Source organism: Salmo trutta, chromosome 18, assembly GCF_901001165.1.
Source record: "Salmo trutta chromosome 18, fSalTru1.1, whole genome shotgun sequence".
Lineage (NCBI taxonomy): Eukaryota > Metazoa > Chordata > Actinopteri > Salmoniformes > Salmonidae > Salmo > Salmo trutta.
This window is the reverse complement of record NC_042974.1, coordinates 50,280,700-50,298,746: the sequence shown is the minus strand read 5'-3', so window position 1 is coordinate 50,298,746 and position 18,047 is coordinate 50,280,700. Positions and strand designations below refer to the sequence as shown.

Genomic DNA, 18,047 nt, shown 5'->3' with positions numbered 1-18,047 from the left:
TCTGCAGTTGACATGATCTTATTGTGGATTTATTAATTTCCTTGAAAAGTTGTGATTCCTTAGAGGACTGATGTATACAGTGCATTCAGAAAGTATTCAGACCCCTTGTATTTTTCCACATTTGTTACATTAAAGCCTCAAATGGATTAAATTGTTTTTTTCCCCTCATCAATCTACACACAATACCCCATAATGACAAAGCAAAAACAGGTTTAGACATTTTTGCAAATGTATTAAAAATAAACAAATACCTTATTAACATAAGTATTCAGACCCTTTGCTATGAGACTCGAAATTGAGCTCAGGTGCATCCAGTTTCCACGGCTGGAGGTAGCGCTTTCTCCTATAGAGCTCCATTTTTATGGAATGGTCTGCCTACCCATGTGAGAGACGCAGACTCAGTCTCAACCTTTAAGTCTTTACTGAAGACTTATCTCTTCAGTAGGTCCTATGATTAAGTGTAGTCTGGCCCAGGGGTGTGAAGGTGAACGGAAAGGCTGGAGCAACGAACCGCCCTTGCTGTCTCTGCCTTGCCGGTTCCCCTCTTTCCACTGGGATTCTCTGCCTCTAACCCTATTACAGGGGCTGAGTCACTGACTTACTGGTGTTCTTCCATGCCGTCCATGGGAGGGGTGCGTCACTTGAGTGGGTTGAGTCACTGACGTGGTCTTCCTGTCTGGGTTGGCGCCCCCCCTTGGGTTGTGCCATGGCGGAGATTTTGTGGGCTATACTTTTCCTTGTCTTCGGACGGTAAGTTGGTGGTTGTAGACATCCCTCTAGTGGTGTGGGGGGCTGTGCTTTGGCAAAGTGGGTGGGGTTATATCCTGCCTGTTTGGCCCTGTCCGGGGGTATCATCGGATGGGACCACAGTGTCTTCTGATCCCTCCTGTCTCAGCCTCCAGTATTTATGCTGCAGTAGTTTATGTGCCGGGGGGCTAGGGTCAGTCTGTTTCATCTGGAGTATTCTCTTGTCTTATCCGGTGTCCTGTGTGAATTTATATATGCTCTCTCTAATTCTCTCTTTCTCTCTTTCTTTCTTTCTCTCTCTCGGAGGACCTGAGCCCTAGGACCATGCCTCGGGACTACCTGGCATGATGACTCCTTGCTGTCCCCAGTCCACCTGGCCATGCTGCTGCTCCAGTTTCAACTGTTCTGCCTGCGGCCACGGAACCCTGACCTGTTCACCGGACGTGCTTGTTGCACCCTCGACAACTACAATGATTATTATTATTTGACCATGCTGGTCATTTATGAACATTTTAACATCTTGACCATGTTCTGTTATAATATCCACCCGGCACAGCCAGAAGAGGACTGGCCACCCCTCATAGCCTGGTTCCTCTCTAGGTTTCTTCTTAGGTTTTTGGCCTTTCAAGGGAGTTTTTCCTAGGGAGTTTTTCCTAGCCACCGTGCCTTTTTCACATGCATTGCTTGCTGTTTGGGGTTTTAGGCTGGGTTTCTGTACAGCACTTTGAGATTTCAGCTGATATACGAAGGGCTATATAAATAAATTTGATTTGATTTTGATTTGATTGATCATCCTTGAGATGTTTCTACAACTTGATTGGAATACACCTGTGGTAAATTCAATTGATTGGACATGATTTGGAAAGGCACACTGTCTATTTAAGGTTCCAAACAGTTGACAGTGCATGTCAGAGCAAAAACCAAGCAATGAGGTCAAAGGAATTGTCTGTAGAGCTCCGAGACCGGATTGTGTCAAGGCACAGATCTGGGGAAGGTTACCAAAACATTTCTCCAGCATTGAAGGTCCCCAAGAACACAGTTGCCTAACATAACTACACAATTCTAATCACCGCATAGGTGAGTAGCAATGATAGATTTAACCAACTTACTACTGAAAATCTGCACATCTCTTGTATTGTCCCTGACCGGTGCATCACTGAATGATTACCCACCTTTAACTACATTTTGGAGGACAGACTGAGCCCTGAGAATTAATGTATACTGCTCAAAAAAATAAAGGGAACACTTAAACAACACATCCTACATCTGAATGAAAGAAATAATCTTATTAAATACTTTTTTCTTTACATAGTTGAATGTGCTGACAACAAAATCACACAAAAATAATCAATGGAAATCCAATTTATCAACCCATGGAGGTCTGGATTTGGAGTCACACTCAAAATTAAAGTGGAAAACCACACTACAGGCTGATCCAACTTTGATGTAATGTCCTTAAAACAAGTCAAAATGAGGCTCCGTAGTGTGTGTGGCCTCCACGTGCCTGTATGACCTCCCTACAACGCCTGGGCATGCTCCTGATGAGGTGGCGGATGGTCTCCTGAGGGATCTCCTCCCAGACCTGGACTAAAGCATCCGCCAACTCCTGGACAGTCTGTGGTGCAACGTGGCGTTGGTGGATGGAGCGAGACATGATGTCCCAGATGTGCTCAATTGAATTCAGGTCTGGGGAACGAGCGGGCCAGTCCATAGCATCAATGCCTTCCTCTTGCAGGAACTGCTGACACACTCCAGCCAAATGAGGTCTAGCATTGTCTTGCATTAGGGCCAACCGCACCAGCATATGGTCTCACAAGGGGTCTGAGGATCTCATCTCGGTACCTAATGTCAGTCAGGCTACCTCTGGCGAGCACATGGAGGGCTGTGCGGCCCCCCAAAGAAATGCCACACCACGACTGACCCGCCGCCAAACCGGTCATGCTGGAGGATGTTGCAGGCAGCAGAACGTTCTCCACGGGGTCTCCAGACTCTGTCACATGTGCTCAGTGTGAACCTGCTTTCATCTGTGAAGAGCACAGGGCACCAGTGGCGAATTTGCCAATCTTGGTGTTCTCTGGCAAATGCCAAACGTCCTGCACGGTGTTGGGCTGTAAGCACAACCCCCACCTGTGGACGTCGGGCCCTCATACCACCCTCATGGAGTCTGTGTCTGACCGTTTGAGCAGACACATGCACATTTGTGGCCTGCTTGAGGTCATTTTGCAGGGCTCTGGCAGTGCTTCTCCTGCTCCTCCTTGCACAAAGGCGGAGGTAGCGGTCCTGCTGCTGGGTTGTTGCCCTCCTACGGCCTCCTCCACGTCTCCTGATGTACTGGCCTGTCTCCTGGTAGCGCCTCCATGCTCTGGACACTACGCTGACAGACACAGCAAACCTTCTTGCCACAGCTCGCATTGATGTGCCATCCTGGATGAGCTGCACTACCTGAGGCACTTGTGTGGGTTGTAGACTTCGTCTCATGCTACCACTAGAGTGAAAGCACCGCCAGCATTCAAAAGTGACCAACACATCAGCCAGGAAGCATTGGAACTGAGAAGTAGTCTGTGGTCCCCACCTGCAGAACCACTCCTTTATTGGGGGTGTCTTGCTAATTGCCTATAATTTCCACCTGTTGTCTATTCCATTTGCACAACAGCATGTGAAATTTATTGTCAATCAGTGTTGCTTCCTAAGTGGACAGTTTGATTTCACAGAAGTGTGATTGACTTGGAGTTACATTGTGTTGTTTAAGTGTTCCCTTTATTTTTTGGAGCAGTGTATTTCTAGGCTCTGTGGTTTTGAGAACCTCACAGGCACTAAATGGAATATATAGAAACTCTGCATGCATCGCCTCTGTTGTATTGCTAACAACTCATGTATTCCTGAGTTAGCCAGTATATCATAGTTATTTGTGTCTTCCAAACTCCTCCCTTCTACTGAAGCATTTTAGAGATCAACACATAAGATAGCTGGATACTCTCACTACAGCACATCTCTCTGATTCAGAGGGGTTGGGTTAAATGCAGAAGACACATTTCAGTTGAATGCATTCAGTTGTACAACTGACTAGGTATCCCCCTTTCTAGTATGTGTCCTCTGTATCCACTGGCTATTCTTACTGCTATACTACAGGAAGTTATAATGAAGGATATCAGATACTGAACATGTAAAACACAGATACTGCTTTAGTATACTAACCTGTGCTATATTCAGGAGCTCTTCATAAGGACCCTCGTCTTCTGTCAATGAGGCGAAGGCACTGTCGACAGACAACGTCTCCATGTCTGCACATGCCAAATCCAAACTCTGCCTTACATTCCTGCTCACTCCAGTCAGGGAGCACTGGCAATGACTCATGGTGAAGTTTCTTCCTTTTCGGCCCCGTCACCCTTACAGGAAGAAGGGCAGAACCAACACAGGATCTCTGCTCTCCTCTACCACAGATATGAGTGAATGACAAAACAGTTGCATTCAAGGGCAGCCAGAATTGCTCTCAGCCATAACCATTATCTCTGGGACCAGGTCCTATTAATTCACACTGCTTAAAAGCCAGTTGGCTGGATCTGACTTACAACCTCCACCAAGAGTAAACTAGCCCGGCTATAGAGGAGCTGAGGTATAAGGCCATGAGTGCTCTTGTGTGCAGTGACTATCCCATGCTGTCTCTGTTGACTTGAGGACATAAGACACTTAACTCTCTTCAAAATGAGAGGGAGGGAAGAAGAGTGAAATGCATTTCGAATGGGCCTTGTCACCAATTAGGAAGCAGTGATGTAGCCGATCCATTGTTCAGCCCTCGGAATGGCTGCGAGCCAGAGATTTTTTAGTCAGGAAGAATCAACCTGACTACTTCACTCACTGATAAGCTTCAATAACCACATTAAGAGTAGTGCATGGATCTCACTGTGTATATGTGTGTAATACCCACTGAGGCAACCGTTGCCTCCCTACAACTATTTGGTTCTGCCTGTTCTTGGCAAATGAGATTTCACATTGACACTATAACCTCTTTCCTCTTATCCTACGATGACAGCTTACATAAAACTGATTGCACCACACATAATATCCATTATACCGACAGCCAAGGCCCATAATACAACATTTTAACTCTTATTTTGGGGACAGGGATTCAAATGCAGTTCACAAGGGGAATATTAAACTATGCTGAAATATAAGTAGACAAGTTATTGTGCAACGTAATATTTCAACATTCCCAGGACAGATACACATTTGTCATATTTTTGATAAAAACCTTTTATATGAAATGTAAAATACTTGTTGCAAAAATAAGCTTTACTTACCACCGGTCACCAACAGACAAATCTCTTCAGTGTGCTGACATGCCTTACATGAGGTCTAAAAAGCACAAATGTTCCATGTACTCCTACATCCTAGAAATCTCTTACACACAAGGTGTCATGAGGATAGATCAATGGCAACTAGGGACAACTAGCATATACACCACCAGCATTGCTATTCTACCACTTGTGAACACTATAGTAAATAGCTTTACTTTTTTATATCTTAAAAATTGCTCAGGAGTAATCATCATCTTTGTTCTAATATACATCTGGCTATACATCTGCAGTTGACATGATGTTAAAATTAAGAGAGGGTTACAATACAAATACAGGATTTCAAGTCAAAATCATCAGCGTTCCTGGACATGGAGTTTTATATAATTGGATACTTTTTGTGGATATAACATTTCTTTAAAATGTGTAATTTGTTAGACTGAACAATGCCACACAGTGTTAGACAGGGATACTGCCTCTTTTGGCCATTGGTGTTGTGTTGGGGTTTTCTGACCTCTTGTGGCATTTAGTTGAATGTGCATACTTACGCTTGTTAAGTGGATTCACTAAAAAGCAAATTGCAGGGTAAATAGTAAGTACAAACGGCTGCAATAGAAAAATTACTTTAATGAATTGTACATAAACATTACAGAGGATTGGAACCTACCAAAAAAGGCCACCAGTTAAAAACCAAAGATTATCCCACAATTCAATGAAATCAAACTAACTAAACAGCAGAAATGACATTGTTAGATATAATACCTATATCTGGTTAAATCCTGATCATCATAGCCTTGTGAAACTGTGTGCAGAAAATCTTGACTTTAGTAATGCCATCTCCGTAACTTATGTTAACCAATGCATTTTAACCACCACCACGCACATTCTTACCATAATTACTCAACACAGTTTACAACAAAATAAAATGAAAAACATTGAAAGACAACATTAATGAAGGCAGTCATCAGACCTCTTCATAAACTGTGCATCAAACTTTAAATGTTATGTTTAACAAAATGTAGGACCATACTTTAAACAAACTAAGGCCTATTTAAAATGACTCCCAAATCCCTTGAAAGCAAATGTCATCCTATATTACAGGTGGCATTAGTGATACATTCCAAACTCACATTATACATCGACAGGCTCAAACATGGACACCCCTTTCCCTCTACAGGATATAATGCACTGCATACTACATGACTGACGATCACATGTAGCATCCGCCACTAGGCTACGATACCTGGTGTCATATATTCCCCTCTTTCTCTGCCACATCTAAGATGAACTTCTTATTTACGTACATTTTATTATGATTTGCAAAGTATTATATATAAACAAAAAAAGCTGATTGTTCCTTGAGTTACAACATGACCACCCTGTTTCCAAGAATCAAGCAGTACAATTTTAAGTTTGAATGCCAGCAAACAGATCCAAATTGCAGTAGACACATTCAATGAAAAACTGTTAGGGTTTTTTCAGATACAGTATTTCTGTGCGGACTCACACCAAGTGGAACCTTCCTGTATCTATGTTCCATGTGAGATATGACACTGATTATAATGGGATGCGTGACCATACCGCACTAGCCACTACACTAACAGTTTCCCCTTCAGGGGAGGGTAGTAGACCGGTGTGGCATGGTCACACACACTAAACCCTGCACCCTTAACATTGAGGTTCACAGTGTCTGTCTCAGAATGCTCACAGTTGTCCAGTTGAAAGTCTGAGTTGAAGCAGATCTCGATCTGCCCCAAGATTTGCACCTTCCCTTCCTGTAAACAATAAATAACTTAATGATAAATCTAGAATGTATGGTTAGGATTCATGATTTTATCTTTAAGTTGTGTACAATGACTATTCTTCATGTAGAATGATTAGAGAAACGTATTCTAAATACAAAATGGAACGCAATTCTTGTTATCCTATACTCTTCAAAGAAAACCTGTAGCATATCCATTAACTAGTTGTGCTTGAGTTTGCATTTTACCCAAAGACAAAATATAAAAAACATGATACCTTTGGATGAATACACTGAATCTTTGGTTTCACGTTGTAGAAGTTGAGAATGTTTCCTTCAATGAGGTCAAACTAAAAACAGACGTAATCAATTTTACCACAAGTACTCATCACATGCTATTAGAACCTGACCGACATGGGTTTTTGGGTTCCGATTCCAGACCTTTTCCATATTTTGTTGTGTTATAGCCTGAATTTAAAATGGATTACATTTTTATTTTTTTACAAACAAATTAAAAATAAAAAGCTGAAATGTCTTCAGTCAATAAGTATTCAACTCTTTGTTATGGCTAGCCTTAAGTTCAGGAGTAAAAATTTGCTTAACATGTCAAATAATAAGTTGCATGGACTCACTCTGTATAATAATAGTGTGTAGCATGATTTTTGAATGACTACCTCATCTCTGTACCCCACACATACAGATAATTGTAAGGTCCCTCAGTCAAGCAGTGAATTTCCAACACAGATTCAACCACAAAGACCAGTGAGGTTTTCCAATGCCTCACAAAGAAGCTCACCCATTGGTAGATGGGTAAAAATAAAAAAAGCAGACAAATATCCCTTTGAGCACGGTGAAGTTATTAATTACACTTTGGATGGTGTATCAATACACCCAGTCACTACAAAGATACAGGTGTCCTTCCTAACTCAGTTGCCGGAGAGGAAGGAAACCACTCAGGGATTTCACCATGAGGCCAATGGTGACTTTAAAACAGTTACTGAGTTTAAAACCCCCTAGAGTCGATGTCCACACCCCCGTGGAAATCTAATTAGTTATTTTTTTTTGCATGGGCTACGTCTCAATCCACCGGATCCTGTTCCGCATTGGTGGTGAAAGGTGGCAGACCTTGAGTGGTGTTTGTCAGACGATGAGATCGAAAATCGGTCCTGTCACAACATATGTAGCGACCGAACGGTTTTGCTCTACGACCCCCACAAGTGTCACGGGACTTGTCTGAAATCGGTACAGCCGATCTGACAGCATCTGTGTGTACAACCCAGCCCAGTTTGGGCTACACACTAATATGGAAAGGAGATTCTCTCACTAACACATACATGTCAGTTGTTTTGCTCTAGGACACCTACAAGTCTCACGAAACTAGTCTGAAGGTAGCCAGGTACCAGTTTAAAAAACAAATGGCAGTATTATATATGGAGATTAGTTTAATGCCTAAAATATGGGGTTAAATACAGTGAGGGAAAAAAGTATTTGATACCCTGCTGATTTTGTACGTTTGCCCACTGACAAAGAAATGATCAGTCTATAATTTTAATGATGGTTTTATTTGAACAGTGAGAAACAGAATAAGAACAAAAAAAATCCAGAAAAACGCATGTCAAAAATGTTATAAATTGATTTGCATTTTAATGAGGGAAATAAGTATTTGACCCCCTCTCAATCAGAAAGATTTCTGGCTCCCAGGTGTCTTTTATACAGGTAACGAGCTGAGATTAAGAGCACTTTCTTAAAGGGAGTGCTCCTAATCTCAGCTTGTTACCTGTATAAAAGACACCTGTCCACAGAAGCAATCAATCAGATTCCAAACTCTCCACCATGGCCAAGACCAAAGAGCTCTCCAATGATGTCAGGGACAAGATTGTAGACCTACACAAGGCTGGAATGGGCTACAAGACCATCGCCAAGCAGCTTGGTGAGAAGGTGACAACAGTTGGTGCGATTATTCGCAAATGGAAGAAACACAAAAGAACTGTCAATCTCCCTCGGCCTGGGGCTCCATGCAAGATCTCACCTCGTGGAGTTGCAATGATCATGAGACCGGTGAGGAATCAGCACAGAACTACACGGGAGGATCTTGTCAAGGATCTCAAGGCAGCTGGGACCATAGTCACCAAGAAAACAATTGGTAACACACTACGCCGTGAAGGACTGAAATCCTGCAGCGCCCGCAAGGTCCCCCTGCTCAAGAAAGCACACATACATGCCCGTCTGAAGTTTGCCAATGAACATCTGAATGATTCAGCGGACAACTGGGTGAAAGTGTTGCGGTCAGATGAGACCAAAATGGAGCTCTTTGGCAACTCAACTCACCGTGTTTGGGGGAGGAGGAATGCTGCCTATGACCCCAAGAACACCATCCACACCGTCAAACACGGAGGTGGAAACATTATGCTTTGGGGGTGTTTTTCTGCTAAGGGGACAGGACAACTTCACCGCATCAAAGGGACGATGGACGGGGCCATGTACCGTCAAATCTTAGGTGAGAACCTCCTTCCCTCAGCCAGGGCATTGAAAATGGGTCGTGGATGGGTATTCCAGCATGACAATGACCCAAAACACACGGCCAAGCCAACAAAGCAGTGGCTCAAGAAGAAGCACATTAAGGTCCTGGAGTGGCCTAGCCAGTCTCCAGACCTTAATCCCATAGAAAATCTGTGGAGGGAGCTGACAGTTCGAGATGCCAAACGTCAGCCTCGAAACCTTAATGACTTGGAGAAGATCTGCAAAGAGGAGTGGGACAAAATCCCTCCTGAGATGTGTGCAAACCTGGTGGCCAACTACAAGAAACGTCTGACCTCTGTGATTGCCAACAAGGGTTTTGCCACCAAGTACTAAGTCATGTTTTGCAGAGGGGTCAAATACTTATTTCCCTCATTAAAATGCAAATCATTTTATAACATTTTTGACATGTGTTTTTCTGGATTTTTTGTTGTTGTTATGCTGTCTCTCACTGTTCAAATAAACCTACCATTTGAAATTATAGACTGATCATTTCTTTGTCCGTGGGCAAACATACAAAATCAGCAGGGGATCAAATACTTTTTTACATTTTACATTTTAGTCATTTAGCAGATGCTCTTATCCAGAGCTACTTACAGTAGTGAATGCATACATTTCATTTAATTTCATGCATTTTTTTTTTGGTACTGGCCCCCCGTGGGAATCGAACCCACAACCCTGGCGTTGCACACACCATGCTGGCCTTGCAAACACCACGCTCTACCAACTGAGCCACAAGCTGAGACTACCAACTGAGCCACTGTACATGTATAAAAAGAAGAAAAAAACTAAATCGTTTCTGATCTTTATCGCTCAGATATAGGACAGACACTTCAGAACAAACTTCTGTATAGATGTTTATTTTTTTTACTATGTATGAAGCTGCTATTCAATGCGTTTCTATGGGCTAATAGCAGTAAGGCCAAATTCAACGTTTCATTAAAAAAAATTATAATAATGGACCCCCCAGCTTAGACGCTTAAAGATGAATGGCTGTCATAGGGAAAAAATGAGGATGGATCAACAACACTGTAGTTACTCCACAATACTAACCATACAGGCAGGCCAGAGAGGTATTTCAACTAGGACTTTCCCCTCAAAAACCATGCGGATGAGGCCTCAACCCTTTCCTTTCAGATTTGCCCTGTTCTTTCTTTGTTTCGGACTATTACCAAAACCATTTATGTATGGTAAAGTTGCCTGTAATACAGACTATAGTACAGCAGTCTTTGAAGATGTCAGAGGATTCACCAGCAATTATTAGTGGACATGGACTGTCCACTATCTGAAGCTCTTTTCCAGCACACCTTGATCACACCGTTACTTTTTAAACCTGATCGTGAGACCTCTCAATTTCAGGGCAATGGCAGCATACTAAAACCAAACAGGGAATCATTTATACTCAAAATTCTTTAATTCATTTATTTTATCCATTTGCAGGCTAGTTTAATACATACATGGTCTGTCTGTGTACCTTTTTATCATATGTTAATGTTTCCCGTTTTTAACATTGTGTCAGTATAACGTGTCGATAGCAAGGGGACTTTTTATTTACTTTTACCCCTCAGAACTACAGATGTAGACAGGTCCTAGATCAGCACTCCTACTCTGATGCTTTGTGGATATCGGTCCTGATCTCCACAGGTTAGTATTGCGTTGAAGAACTGATTGATTAGTTGGTCTAGCCTGTTATGATGGACTGTATAAACCTCAGACTTGTTCTAGGCCTATTTCTAATGATATTATATGTTAAATGTATTTTACTGGTATTTCAAGATGGGCAATATAAACCAGTGAGTTGTCCCTTCCTCAGGTTTCTACATATGTAAATATGTATTTTAAAAGGATATGTTTTCTTATTGTCAAGAAATTTAATTTGGAAGTTTGATGTAAGTGTTTGTGATTAGTTTGACTTGAGACAATTGCCAGCAGCATACCACCCTTTCCCCGTGTAGGGTGCAGTCTTTCAGATGGGATGTTAAATGGTTGTCCTGACACTCTGGTCATTAAAAATGGCACTCATCTTAAGAGTAGGGGTGTTAACCCTGGTGTCCTGGCTAAATTCCCAACCTAGTCCCATTCCATCAAGGCCACCTAATCATCCCCCTAATTTCTAACTGGCATATCACTCCTCACCTGATGGGTGGTGAGCGCTGTGGCACAAAAATGGTTGCCATTTACTATGTAAAGTCCTTTGAGTACCTCAGTTGGTACAAAAGTGTTACATAAATCTAAAAAAAATCGAATCTATTTGACCGAGTGAAAAGAAGGAAGCCTGTACAGAATAAAAATATTGCAAAACATACATCTTGTTTGCAACAAGGCACATAATACTGCTGTGGCAAAAAAAAATGTTTTGTCCTGAATGCAAAGTGTTATGTTTGGGGAAAATTCAATACAAGACACTACAGAGTACCACACTTCATATTTTCAAGCATAGTGGTGGCGGCATCATGTTATGGGTATGCTTGTAATTCTTAGAATGGGGAGTTTTTCAGGATAAAAAAGAAGCACAGGCAAAATCCTAAAGGAAAATCTGTTTCAGTGTGCTTTCCACCAGACACTGGGGGATGAATTCACCTTTCAGCAGGACAATGACTTAAAGCACAAGTTGCTGACCAAGAAGACAATAAAATGTTCCTGAGTGGCCCAGTTACAGTTTTGACTTAAATCTACTTGGAGATCTATAGCAAGACCTTAAAATGGTTGTCTCGCAATGATCAACAACTAATTTGACAGAGCTTGAAGAATTTAAAAGAATAAATGGGCAAATGTTGCACAATCCAGGTGTGGAAAGCTCTTAGAGCAGGGATGTGCAACTGGCGGCCCGCAGGCCGGTGCTCGGATCATAAAAAAATAAAGAGCTAGGGTCTCAACTTACTGTTTCAAGTTAGAATAGTAGAAGGTGCAATTTCAAAATTTGGTTGTGCATTAGCAGTTTTTTGCTATGTCACTAATAATAGCTCATTTTCCTTTCAGCCCCATGGCAAAATGAGTAGAATTGCATGAAATTAGATAGAAAATCACAAAATCTTATCTCTCCCCATAGCAAAATGTGTAAAATGTAGGAAATTAGCTGTGTAACAACTATGCACATGTGGGTACGCAGAACCACGAGCAACTGCAGCCCCTCGTGAGTTGTTCAGATTTTTTGTGGCCCCCACCCCTGTCTTAGAGACTTACCCAGAAGGACTCACAGCTGTAATCGCTGCCAAAGGTGCGTCTATAAAGTATTGACTCAGGGGTGTGAATACTTATGTAAATGAGATATTTCTGCATTTAATTTTCAATGAATTTGCTACAAAAAAACATGTTTTCACTTTGTCATTATGGGGTATTGTTGGTGAGAAAAAATATATTTAATCCATTTTGGATTCAGGCTGTAACACAACAAAATGTGGAATAAGTCAAGGGGTATGAATACAGGGCCTTCTGAAAGTATCTGCTGATATAAAGTTGAAGTCGGAAGTTTACATACACCTTAGCCAAATACATTTAAACTCAGTTTCTCACAATTCCTGACATTTAATCCTAGTAAAAATTATCTTAGGTCAGTTAGGATCACCACTATGTTAAGAATGTGAAATGTCAGAATAATAGTAGAGTGATTTATTTATTTCATCACATTCCCAGTGGGTCAGAAGTTTACATACACTCAATTAGTATTTGGTAGCATTGCCTTTTAAATTGTTTAACTTGGGTCAAACATTTCGGGTAGCCTTCCACAAGCTTCCCACAATAAATTGGGTGAATTTTGGCCCATTCCTCCTGACAGCTGGTGTAACTGAGTCAGGTTTGTAGGCCTCCTTGCTCGCACACACTTTTTCAGTTCTGCCCACACATTTTCTATGGGATTGAGGTCAGGGCTTTGTGATGGCCACTCCAATACCTTGACTTTGTTGTCCTTAAGCCATTTTGCCACAACTTTGGAAGTATGCTTGGGGTTATTGTCCATTTGGAAGACCCATTTGCGATCAAGCTTTAACTTCCTGACTGATGTCTTGAGATGTTGCTTCAATATATCCACATAATTTTCCTACCTCATGATGACATCTATTTTGTGAAGTGCACCAGTCCCTCCTGCAGCAAAGCACGCCCACAACATGATGCTGCCACCCCTGTGCTTCACGTTTGGGATGCTGTTCTTCGGCTTGAAAGCCTCCCCCCTTTTCCTCCAAACATAACGATGGTCATTATGGCCAAACAGTTCTATTTTTGTTTCATCAGACCAGAGGACATTTCTCAAAAAAGTATGATCTTTGTCCCCATGTGCAGTTGCAAACCGTAGTCTGGCTTTTGTATGGCAGTTATGTAGATATAGGACTCGTTTTACTGTGGCTACAGATACTTTTGTACCCGTTTCCTCCAGCATCTTCACAAGGTCCTTTGCTGCTGTTCTGTGATTGATTTGTACTTTTCGCACCAAAGTGTGTTCCTCTCTAGGAGACAGAACGCGTCTCCTTCCTGAGCGGTATGACGGCTGCGTGGTCCCATGGTGTTTATACTTGCCTACTATTGTTTGTACAGCTGAACGTGGTACCTTCAGGTGTTTGGAAATTGCTCCCAAGGATGAACCAGACTTGTGGAGGTCTACAGTTTATTTTCTGAGGTCTTGGCTGATTTCTTTAGATTTTCCCATGATGTCAAGCAAAGAGGCACTGAGTTTGAAGGTAAGCCTTGAAATACATCCAAAGGTACTCCTCCAATTGACTCAAATGATGTCAATTAGCCCATCAGAAGCTTCTAAAGGCATGACATCATTTTCTGGAATTTTCCAAGCTGTTTAAAGGCACAGTCAAGTTAGTGTATGTAAACTTCTGACCCACTGGAATTGTGATACAGTGAATTAGAAGTGAAATAATCTGTCTGTAAAGAGTTGTTGGAAAAATTACTTGTGTCGTGCACAAAGTAGATGTCCTAACCGACTTGCCAAAACTATAGTTTGTTAACAAGAAATTTGGAGTGGTTGAAAAACGAGTTTTAATGACTCCAACCTAAGTGTATGTAAACTTCCGACTTCAACTGTACTGTTTTAAGAGGGGAAATTAAAAAGAGTCATTTTTCCACACTGATTTCTTAAAAATTGCCATCCTGAAGACCAATTGTCCAAGAAATGTGTTTCAAATGTTGATTCCTTACATTGTGACAATAATGAAACATCATGGGAATGGCTGTGAATCTTCAGTTGAGCATGAGATTCCCTTTTATTCATCCTATTTATTGAATATCGGTTATCGTGGTAAAAGGCCAATACCGCCCGATAACCTGGTATTGAATGCATGCACACATCTGGGTCATTTTACTGCCAGTAACTAAGTAAATAGGAACAGGAAGTCAAATGACTTGCAGTAAATTAGTCACTGTTGACTTCACATACTCGCACATTTAAAATTGTCCGTGTTCCCAAAACACAAAGTATAGTGTGTTGTTGGATACGATGCGGAAATGCTTGAAGTTTAAACATGCAACTATTTACTCTGTGAAAAATTACATTGTCCTTGGTAATGTAGTAATATTGATTTTGTGTACTTACCGTGTAGTAAGTCTCAGAGGGCACAATGTTACATTTCTTCATCACCCTGAAAACATACAAAGAATTTATAAATAACTAGTAGAAAACATAAATCAGGGTTCAGGGTATTGAAACCATACATTATCCCATATGTTTCATGAGGGTACTTTATTGTTAATTCAGTACACTTACCCATCAAGGTCTAACTTGTGATACAGCTCCAGGGCTTTGCCAAAGTACTTGTGTTGACTGTTTAGGGACTCCGCTTTTGCAGCACATGTTCCATGTTTTTGCCATTCATATTTCCTGTAAATAGAAGATCAAACACTTACATTTGTTTAGAAAAATATTGTTACCTGAAAATATAACAATTACCTGGAGTAAAGTATTAATACAAAATAGAAAACTGGAACAGACCAGAATCTAGAGGATTCTGGAATTTTTAGATCCGGCCACCACTTCTGCATCTCTGGAAGTAGGTCCTGTAAAACATATTCATTATCAAATATTTATCTTAATTTCAAAATATATAAACACGTTTACTTTTACCATCAAAATGATATTTTGTCATGAATAAGCTCGAACTGCCTTTTGTAAATGTTTGTATTTTAAATGTTTTTTTTCCCCCAGCAGAACATACCTGGATTAGAGTTTCATTGAAGTGCAAAGATGAATTGCATTCCTGGCCTTTATCTGGCCTGTAAGACAGACATTGGTTAAATGTGTACAAAGATGAACTGTTTTGCATTCTATGTTATGTTATCTGGTCACTCAAAAAAATGCACTTTCCTACTGAATTTGTTGGAAGTCCTTCCTTACCACAGTCCATGCAAAGTCCAGTAGTCAAATTTGGAATGACAGTGTTCCATCTGCAAATAGAAATGTTAATTTTGTCATACAAGTTGGCAAATCTGGCAATTTAGGGCCACCGTATCAATCATATGATCAGATCATCACATGATACGTTGAGTTTATTATGCCATGAAACCATATAATAAAGTAACTTACACTGCAAAATGTGCTCGGCCAGTGGTGAGTCAGGATCAGCTTGCTCCACATATGCCTGAAATAAAGTTAAATTGAAGTGTAACATTAGCATAATCAAAGTGCCTCACTCATTTAATGGCCTTCAATTTGCATAGAGGCCGACGATGGAATGACACCAGCTCAGTGGTCTTGTGGTTAGTGTCCTCCCCAAGATTGGAAGGTTCCCTGGTCAAAACAAAGCTCTAAAAACAGGACATGATCCCTCTACTTGGCATTCAACATTAAGGTGATGGATTGGAGGTAACCTCCTGTCCAGGGTGTGTACTTGTACATCAAGCTGCCCTATGGGCCATTGTGGCTTGAAAAAGGCTACTTACTGACTTTAGAATGACAGACACAGTTAAGGGCTTGATGCAGAGGCCAGGGTTGGCATCTGACATTAACCAGACAGATATAACCAGTAACGTTACTTACGGCAGCTCGAGTACGAATGAAGAAGTCATCAGACCACAGCCAAGGCACAGCAGGACAACAAATGTCAATGACTTCATATTTACACTGAAACAAAGAGAACTTACAATTAGGAGTAGTAGATTTTGGGTCATAGATGGACTGATTTTAGCTGGTCTAATATGTGATGGTAGGCAAACTCTTACAATTATAAAGCCTATTATAAACTATTCAATTTTAGTTTATAGATAGCTTGTGTAACAAACAGTTATATAATGGTTGGCATGGCGTGATTGTTATTTTGGTGCCTGTCAAATACTATTGAGTTTATATTTGCGCCCATCAATACCGCAGTCAAATAAGGGAGCGCAACTTCAGTTTGCACAAAAGGTTACATACGTACATAATTTTATCACCTGGGCCTGCCACCTGGCTAAACGTAGACTGTGTGGGTAAGATTTAAATGTAACCTACGACGGACTCAATAAGTTCTTACCCGTGTTTTGTTCCTGTGGTTAACAATAAAGTCGTATATACAACTATACGTTTGGAACGGTCATTTAGATGACGAAACAGTGATGTCGTTTGATAGATTAGCAATATGAAGATCCCACTAGTATCACTTATTATGGTTTAAAATGAGACAGCCACACTCCGTCCGATTAGACGTCTGGTAGAAGCCTACAACAACAATACCGTGAAATTGTTTCCCTCAACAGCTGAACTGAGGGTCACGTGCTCAAAAAATGTAAGTCACGTGAGATCATGTGAAACGTGCACTGTAGGCAGCTGTACCGCACAGGCGCGCACACATACGATGATATTCCACTGGGCCACATACAGTTTAATAAAAACAAAAACAAGACAAATGTGTTGAATCTTTATTGCAATTGCATTTATCTCTGTAATCTTTCTATAAAAAAACGGGCAGACATTGCAACATGTTTTACAATGTTATTTTAGACAGTAGGCTATGTTATTGTATCATTTTAGACCTTGTAGATAAGTAATGGAGGAATTATGCTTGCATGAAGCTAACAAACTGTGTGACATTGCCTCAGGCTATTGGCAGGAATAGCCGTAGCCTAGGCTGTGTCTGTTAACCCAATCTCTTGTTAAAAATAGTGCTTGGCTACAGTTCAGGTTTCAGGAGGTCATCTTAAGATTCTGTCTTAAGGTTCCTTCAGTTGAGTATAGAGATAAGCAATATTATATTAACATAGCTTAAAGCTAATAAATATAAAAACAAATATAGGATATATCAAAATTATCCTAAATATCATGGATAGAGTTGAAAAAAAAGTATGAAATTATTTAAATTATGTAAACTGAACAGATTGTGCTCAGTCCAAATTTTGTAAATATTGCAAACTAGATACAGTTTTTATGACCTATTCAGTGATCAAAGAATAACTAATACTACGTGATATGTGCCTAGCCTACTGCAAGTAAGAAATTATGTTAAGGGTTGATGTAAAAGCTATATATAGTCATATGCCTATCCATAAATGGGATGCAAGAGTTGCTGCACTCTGTGTGGGTAATCTTTGGTTTTCATCAGCCAGTGACTCCCAAGCGGGTTTAGGCTGACCTACCTCTGCTTTGCGCTCGTGTAATCTCTTGGGGTAAGTCAGGCCTATTATTTCCTTCCTTTTCAGATTATTAGTTTTTCAGAAAGGTGTTGAATTGAGAGATGCATGCTTGGTTCTTGGTTATATCAGAATGTGGAGATTGATTAGTCCAGTTACCTAATTGACATAATAAGGATATTATCTAGCAATATTAATTTTAATAGTTTTTG

At 40.8% G+C, this 18,047-nt stretch overlaps 3 protein-coding genes across 5 annotated transcripts in view; 1 reads left to right on the top strand and 2 right to left on the bottom strand.

Moving 5' to 3' along the window:
• The window catches only part of LOC115153452 (ribosomal protein S6 kinase alpha-2), a 62,365-nt gene extending 58,052 nt beyond the window's left edge, over window positions 1–4,313 (bottom strand). For all 3 annotated transcript variants that reach the window (XM_029698908.1, XM_029698905.1, XM_029698909.1), the window contains exon 1: window positions 3,943–4,313. Coding sequence is in view for 2 of the 3 variants with exons in the window: in XM_029698905.1 (XP_029554765.1) it covers window positions 3,943–4,101 (159 nt within the window). In the remaining variant the exon portion in view is untranslated. The remainder of the gene's footprint in view (window positions 1–3,942) is intronic.
• A 1,333-nt stretch (window positions 4,314–5,646) lies between these two features.
• On the bottom strand, window positions 5,647–16,963 carry LOC115153450 (ribonuclease T2). The gene is made up of 10 exons (XM_029698902.1): window positions 16,743–16,963; window positions 16,271–16,354; window positions 15,818–15,872; window positions 15,629–15,678; window positions 15,450–15,507; window positions 15,227–15,291; window positions 15,002–15,115; window positions 14,831–14,876; window positions 7,059–7,130; window positions 5,647–6,814 (listed from the first exon to the last, which is right to left on the bottom strand). Exons 2-10 carry the CDS (start codon window positions 16,345–16,347, stop codon window positions 6,632–6,634), a joined length of 720 nt encoding a protein of 239 aa, XP_029554762.1. The 5' UTR covers window positions 16,348–16,354; window positions 16,743–16,963; the 3' UTR covers window positions 5,647–6,631.
• Window positions 16,964–17,769: 806 nt separating this feature from the next.
• Window positions 17,770–18,047, top strand: part of LOC115153449 (myomesin-2) — a 29,901-nt gene continuing 29,623 nt past the window's right edge. The window contains exon 1 of the mRNA XM_029698900.1: window positions 17,770–17,871. The gene's annotated coding sequence lies outside the window, so the exon portion shown is untranslated. The remainder of the gene's footprint in view (window positions 17,872–18,047) is intronic.